Raw genomic sequence first — 8,275 nt, 5'->3', positions numbered from 1 at the left:
GAATTGATTCAAGAAAATCGGTCGATGTCTAATTCTCTGTACTGGTGGCCAGCTAATTGGTATGCAAGAAAGCTAATGCATTGCTGCACATCTAAAGTTTAAGGTATGAGACATAATTATAACACGTACGTACGACCCTGGAATTTGCAACAGCCAGGGCACCGTTGAATAATAACGGGATTCCACGTTAAGAGGCATTTGTCAATGTTTTAAGGAGAGTTGTTCTTTTAGACAAGCATTTACTGTCGGAAGAACAAGTCAGATTGTATAGAATCATTACAGGATGTATTATCTTGTAGTAAGTGTTTATTAAGCAACCAGATTTGTCTAAACGTTCACTTTATCTAGGTCCCTGACAGGGAACCCAGCAGGAGGAGTATATCGATTACCAGAATAATATAATACTACGATTTCTTGGAGAGGTATGCGATCGATACTCCACAATGTATGACCATACTATACCGTGAAGGCCCATCATGAGTGTTCACTGATTTCAGATGTCCTCCAAGATTATCAACTAGGAATACTATAGTAAACCTATGGGCTTAGGATTTGCTGCCTGGATAAAACTTAGACACAGATAGGCTATCTATAAAGCGAAGCAAAATTAAACTGCCTTTGTAACGTTTACAGGAAATTGTAGCGAGGAAAGTGAATATTAATGTCAGTAGATAAAAAGACACATGAAACACGGTAAAACTTTGCCAATTTATCACATATAATTTTGTTACCATAGTGAGAAAGTTTTATTAAGCTACCATTGGGCAAAAGATTCATTACAATAAAATCTTTAGCTGTTTCTTGCAATAATAAGTGCAACTGAATTACAAATAAAAAATTTAATCAGTAATGTTTATATTGTATAATTATTTTTTATGAAGGTATAAATATTTCTTTCTTTTTTTTTTTTGCAATTCAGGTTTGCGAGGAGTCAAACCAGGGGGATCCTCACCTAGTGAGACATGGTGAGTGATTATTATTTTTTTGGCGTAGGTTATTGCCACATGTTCTTAGTCTATCAACTATTGGGATTAAATTATTTTATGTATGGCAGTAAATAGAAATATGATAAATAGTGCTGCTCAATAAACTAGTCCCTCTGTTCCAAATCAACAATTTTAGTTACGTATTTGATGCCGAAGCTAACATTTAATGTTACATACTGGTCACATGTAGCTAATTGACTCACTCCTGGTCCTCAGGTGCTGCAGGAGGGATGATGACTTTTTACAATGTGGTGGTGGTGGCGACTGTGATGGCAATAGTGGGGGTGACTGTACTGGTGATGGGGGCGCAAGTAAGAGTTCAGGTAAAAGGAAAGGGCGTCCCCACACGGAAGCAACCCTCCCATACTAATGCGCGACTCCTGCTGCGTGCCTGGAGCCGTGTCTTGAAGAACCGTCAGGCTGTTACGGATCCGTTGCCCTTAGCGCTGGCTGACGTAGTGAAGGACTTAGGAGGTGGCGAAGGTGGTCCTTGTCACGTCCTACTCTACTACGACAGCACGACGGTACCTCCGGAGGATTTAGCTGTCTTTCGCTCCTCCCTCAGCGTCCCCATCACCTTGATAGATGTGAGTAAACTCACCTTCACTCTCATCACTAAAGTCCGACGTCGAGTGCCTCTCCTTGAGCTCCTCTCGTTCCAGGCAGACAATAGGTGCCGGCTGCTGGTGGCCTGGTCCTCGAGCAATTACCAGCGCGGCCTCATGCTGATGGCTCAGGCAGAACCTGTCGTATTGGGGCTTAGAGGCACACTTGTTTTGCCCGTCACTGACAACAGCCTCGACCGCTTCATCCCACAGCTGCGACGTCGCATTCTTGTGAAGCGACAAACGTTCCGCAAGAAACAAGGGACGAGTGAAGCAAGGTTTCTCGTCGAGGGAACTTGCGAAATATGCCAGCGGTACTACTCGACTCGTCTGGGGGATTGGCGGTACCCTGATGGGTGGAAGTGGGGAAGAGCCACGCCCTATGGACACGTGTTGCCTGGTGCGAACCTGACTGTGGTTTACACGCCTTCTGTTCCTAATATCTTCCCCATGAAGGGAGATGGTGCTCTACTGTTAGAGGGCATCGAGATGCGGCTGTTAGAGTATATAGCAAAAGCTCTTAGATTCAGCTATCGTTTAGTTGTGCCCAGTGATGGTGAATGGGGAAGACCTGTGAACGGGACATGGACAGGGAAGGTGGGGGAAGTAGTAACAGGACGGGCGGATATAGCAATGGGAGGTCTAGTGTACACTGATGAACGAGCAGCTGTTGTTGAATATTCCCTCTTGTTTCTTAACGAGGTGTGGGGCATCGTGTGTCCTCTCCCTGTACGTCTGCCAGTTTGGCCTTATATCATGTTCCCCTTCAGAACTGAATCGGCGCCTTCAGTGTTCGCCTTGTTTGTGGTTTTTAACGTGATGGCCTACTTAGTGGGAACAGTAGTGGCAATACAAGCACCTCAAGGTCCCAGGGACCCGTGGGCAGAATCTGTAGTCAGAGTTATACACGTTGGAGTGTCTCTGTACCTCCGACTCATGGCCTGCCTGTACTTCTGGAATATATATTATTGTCTCATAAAACCTAAGTATGAACCCCCGGTGGATTCCTCGACGGAGCTACTTCAGTCAGGGTACGACTGGGGCGTCGTATCTGGCACCACAGTACCCAGAATCCTCACTTCTTCACAACACAGTGTTCACTGGGATCTCAATCTCAGAGCTAAGCCACTCCCAACAATCACCGAAGGATTCCAGCGCCTTCGCAAAGAAAACTTATGCCTGGTGGGGGTGCCAAAGAGGTTCGCCCTCGCCACTATCGCCATGCGACATTCTACTAAGTGCGGGGAGCCTGGTTTGCAGGTCAGCTCAGAGGACCTCAACTCTGTCCTTAGTGGATGGGTGCTGCCTCGGGGCTCACCCCTTACCTCCTACATTAATGACATCATCTTACGGCTTCAGAGCTTCGGTCTGTTGGAACACTGGAAGAAGAAGATGCACGAACTTCTAATCACCCGCGCCCCGAGAGACCTGCCATGTCTCAACCCTCCTCCTTCATCTCTCACTATACTGGATCTACGCCTCACGCTCTTTATACTGCTGGGTGGGTGGTGTCTGGCCCTCCTGGTGTTCGTAGGTGAACACTTAGTCAGTGTTTTCATCAAGTGTGATATCATGACGGTGACGGAGCGGAGCACGGAAATGATGTTAGGAAGTCAAACAGCACGTAACAACGAGAGACGTGATGGTCTAAGTGATTGGCTCAGTGTGCTTCTGTCTCCAGTACCTTCAATTAATATCAGTGTTAAAGAAGCAGTTTTTCGAAGACAACTGGATGCCATTCTTAGGGATAACTGGGGTCTTGATATAAGATGAGAGAGGCTCCCAGAGGCGCGGGCTGCATGGACGTCGCCTCTGGGAGTTTCAAGAGGCAGTGGCACTCTGCCTCTTTTCCCTCCTCTTCCACTACCGCCACCTCCACCATCACCGCCACTATCACCACCTCCATCACCACCTCCTTCACCATCACCTCATTCACTATTGCCACCTCCACCACCCCCACCTCCTTCACCACCACCTCTTTCACTACCACCACCTCCACCACCACCACCACCTTCACCACCACAAGATACTGTGTTACTACTACCACACCGGCACTCGCCTGATCCTGGTGAAGTGCCTGTTGACCTGCTGCATATAGACACTCGTGACCCAAGGGAATATAACGAGGCGCTGGGGTCTGTGTTCTCGCTGGGTTTCAAAGGACCATCTCGCCCTGGAAACTTTTCCACCGCCGCCAGACTTCACCACAGGTCATCACTCCGTCATCCACTTCCCCAGACTTCCATTGGCCTCTCAAGGAACTCCTCACTCCCACCAGTGTCTGAAGAGAGCAGCGCCGTGGTCATGTGTCACCCTCACACACTTCCCTCACCGGTCAGACACTCCCCTGTCATGAGGCAGCGTCGGCGCCCATACTTACATCCAGCAGCCAGGAAATATATGAGTGACGACGCTACGGACAACGACGCTGAAAGTTTCGGGTGATGGAAAGACTGCTCACAATGCTAGCTATTTCTCTGACGATAAAATACAACCAGGAATGACTGGTCATGGTTTACAGCATCCCAAAAACTGAATCAGACTTAGCAAAAACGCATACATCCGGGGAGGAAGGGCTTACTCGTCCTCAGGAAAATCAGCAAAATCTAACATTTCTGCTACTTTAAGCCCCACTTCAAACTACTTGCAGTCCTGTAACCAGCCACCAGATACACGTATCAGTGTATGCTAGAGTGTGTCTCGCTGGAGGTCCCCGCACTTACAGACAAGTTAAACAAAGAGAGTGCTCTCGGGAACCCAGTGAAATTTACAACAGCTCGGCTGAAGTACCAGCAAGTGTGAAAAATATTTCTCCTTCATGTTAGGAAAGCAACCAGTTTGTAAGTTCAAAGACCATGTTGTAAGCCAATCCAGTTCGTACATAATCACGTAACTGAGGTCCATGTACTATGTACGAGACTCGATCTTGGGTTGTTAGTTTTTGCTGCTTGGTCTGGTTTCCCTGGAGGACTAGACCTTTCATACACATGCAACTCATGTTTACTGTGGTCCCATAGAGTATGTTTACTCTTAGTAAACATTCTCTAAGTAATCTTTACACAGTTTCTGTGAACACTATACTTGTATAGTGTTTATTTTTTACAAACATCCTCCCTCAGCTCATTCAAAGCCCAGCTCTGTGTAGGGTATACTGCCACCCACACCAGTCAACTAACATCCAGGTACCTACTTACTGTTAGGTGAACAGGGACAGCAGGTGTAAGGAAACTTATCCAACGTCTCCGCCCGTGCTGGGGATTGAACCACGTACACTCAGTATGTGAGCTGATTGCGCTACCACGGGTTCAGATCCGCTCATGATTTGGCGAGTTATTTCTTATTTGTGACACTCTTTCATAATAATAATAATTATTATTATTCATTACAATTATTATTAATATATGGCAAGGTCATACAGCACTTGGGGAAATGAGAGAGAAACAGATTTGATCTAAGGAAGGGGATGGGAGGGGTAGGTAGCAGGAGTTCCATGAATCAAAAATACTTCACCAACATCAAGGCAACCCCCCCCCCTTCCATCGAAATATATATATAGGCACCACACAATCATTCAGCTTTAAAAAGCATCCTAGCACTTGACAATTAAAAATCTCGCCCCCATAACTCAACTAGTCTTATTTTATATATATTACGTACTATATATATATATATATATATATATATATATATATATATATATATATATATATATATATGTGTGTGTGTGTGTGTAAGGTTACACGTCTTGAGTGTCGAGTCAGAGAGTCTGTGGATCACAACGTGAGACAGCACAGGTGATCTTTCTAATACTGGAGTATTTATAGCACCTGCAAAGGTCAGCTCCGATTATAATGGAATTCCAACGGTGTTATTCAGAATGCTCTACAGTCAACTTCAACTGTCTACCAAGTTGAGATGAGAAATAGTGATAATCATAAGACCTAAGGTAATGAATGGATACATCCAGGCACAGAGATGCACTAAATTAAAGAATATCCACCTATCTCTGCGATAGTGTAATTGTACTCGTCTATTTATACCAAAATTGCTCTGCTATCATAGTTATAATCATAAAATTTCAGAAGAGAGGATCAATTCGCAGCTCCTGGTTCCTCTACTTCCGACCGGTTAAACTATCCCTGGCGTGAGTCTTACCAGGAGATTATTCCGGGGGTCAACACCCCCGCGGCCCGGTCGTCGACTAGGCCTCCCGGTGGATCAGGGTCTGATCAACCAGGCTGTTACTGCTGGCTGCACGTAGTCCAACGTACGAGCCACAGCCCGGCTGATCGGGCTCCAACTTAGGGTATCTATCCAGTGCCCTCATGAATACAGCCAGGGGCGTATTGGTAATCCCCCTTATTTCTAATGGGCGGCTGTTGAATAGTCTTGGGCCCCTGACACTTACTGTTTTTTATTCTTTTAGTGTACTCACAGCACCCCTGCTTTCCATACGTACTTATTAAACGTACTAAGATCATTTCACTTCCTATACTCAGTCCTACTGATGAATTACTGACTGCAAACCCACTCAGTACAACATTTATGTTCATCTAAAAAAATATATGTAAATTATCTCAGTATCTTTTTTCCATTATGTTAAGTTTCGGATATTAAGTGGGATGTGATGTTTTTTGGAAATCAATCCTAACCTAACGTATGCCAATGTTCTCCCAGAAGTCCAAAATACAAATGTCTAGATTGCCCAATCCACTTAATGGTGAAGAATTTTCTTAATCAGCTGTCGCTAAGCTCAGAAACTAATAATAATAATAATAGTATTATTATTATTATTACTTATATCATTATTATTATTATTTACAGCTAAGTTAAGTATTCAGTCACCGTGGCCCGGTGGCCTGGTGGTTAAAGCTCCCGCTTCACACACGGAGGGCCCGGGTTCGATTCCCGGCGGGTGGAAACATTCGACACGTTTCCTTACACCTGTTGTCCTGTTCACCTAGCAGCAAATAGGTACCTGGGTGTTAGTCGACTGGTGTGGGTCGCATCCTGGGGGACAAGATTAAGGACCCCAATGGAAATAAGTTAGACAGTCCTCGATGACGCACTGACTTTCTTGGGTTATCCTGGGTGGCTAACCCTCTGGGGTTAAAAATCCGAACAAAATCTTATCTTAACTCCCAACCATCAAATCACCACTTGTGACAACAATTATTGAGTCCCCTGCAAGGCTGAAGTTCATTTATGTACCAAAGTACGCAGAACAATCCCCATGGGGATGAAAGCTTTAGCTCTAGATCTTTCACACTCTCATGCGTCGTCAGGAGCTATGTTGCTACAACATTACATAGCTCCTGGTGACGCACGAGAGTGAGTGATTTAAAGCTGAAGATTTTCATCCCCATGTGACTTGTTCTATATTCTTAACATTGCCTGTTTGTGACTGTATTGCAGTGTCAAAGTATGTGTACAGGGTTCACATGTTAATATCGTTAACGTGTGGCGTAAAATACACTTTAAAAAGCAAAACCCGAAGGGGTTAAACCACAGATTCTCCTTAACTGTACCCACAACTATTATTCTGTTCTACTCTATAGTACTTTCCATTCCTCAATATTCACATGACCCAGATTTAAGGTTGGGAAACAGAACAAGTGTTTCCTGACGCGGGTCATAGTCATGTGATGACCCACAGCTGGAGCTTTTGGTCATCTGACCGAGACTTTCCACTGGCTTACCAGTCCACCACTTTAAAGATTTTTTTTTTTTTTTTTTTTTTTTTTCAAAAAGTCGGCCGTCTCCCACCGAGGCAGGGTGACACAAAAAAGAAAGAAAATCCCCAAAAAGAAAATACTTTCATCATCATTCAACACTTTCACCACACTCGCACATTATCACTGTTTTTGCAGAGGTGCTCAGAATACAACAGTCTAGAAGCATAAACATATAAAGATACACAACATATCCCTCCAAACTGCCAATATCCCAAACCCCTCCTTTAAAGTGCAGGCATTGTACTTCCCATTTCCAGGACTCAAGTCCGACTATATGAAAATAACCGGTTTCCCTGAATCCCTTCACTAAATATTACCCTGCTCACACTCCAACAGATCGTCAGGTCCCAAGTACCATTCGTCTCCATTCACTCCTATCTAACACGCTCACGCACGCTTGCTGGAAGTCCAACCATTTATTAATTTATCAGATAATTTTTTTTAAATAGTCTAATTGATGTAGTCAATAAAACCACATTTGTTTAATATATAATGTAATTATTATTAAAGATTCGCCGGTATTCTCCCGGCCCGGGCCTTTTCCAAGTGGTGGCCCGGCCTTGGCTCCCTCTTTAGGGAGTGTCTGAGACATAAGTCTCCCATGGGAGGAGGCACAAGTACCTCCTCATCTTTGGGACCAACTGTCCCCAGGCCTAGCCACAAGCTAGGCCTCTCTGGTCTGCCATCCCCGCCACAAGGAGGCTAATGGGAATGACAGTCTTATGAGCTAAAGGCTCGGGCTCAGGCACCTACCCTACCCTAGAAGGGTTAGGCATGGTGTCGATGTAGTGTAATTTATTGTATATTTTTTTCAAACGCTAAATTTTAGCCAGTTTCTCCTACTTGCTTATTTTATGCTTGTTGTTTATTAATATCGTGTTCAGAAGTCTAAATTATATTTTTTAGCCTTTCTAAAAGTACCATAAAAATTTTCTTAAATGCTAAATTC

General features: G+C 44.5%; 1 protein-coding gene across 1 annotated transcript; it reads left to right on the top strand.

Annotated features, from left to right (window-relative positions):
* Positions 1-945: 945 nt before the first annotated feature.
* LOC128700835 (glutamate receptor 3-like) lies at positions 946-4,334 on the top strand. Its single transcript, XM_053794282.2, has one exon. It carries the CDS (start codon positions 1,217-1,219, stop codon positions 3,362-3,364), a length of 2,148 nt encoding a protein of 715 aa, XP_053650257.1. The 5' UTR covers positions 946-1,216; the 3' UTR covers positions 3,365-4,334.
* Positions 4,335-8,275: the final 3,941 nt, after the last annotated feature.

This window comes from Cherax quadricarinatus, chromosome 56, assembly GCF_038502225.1.
Source record: "Cherax quadricarinatus isolate ZL_2023a chromosome 56, ASM3850222v1, whole genome shotgun sequence".
In the NCBI taxonomy this organism is placed as follows: domain Eukaryota; kingdom Metazoa; phylum Arthropoda; class Malacostraca; order Decapoda; family Parastacidae; genus Cherax; species Cherax quadricarinatus.
The sequence above is the reverse complement of the archived record's forward strand: the minus strand, read 5'-3'. Positions and strand labels throughout refer to the sequence as shown.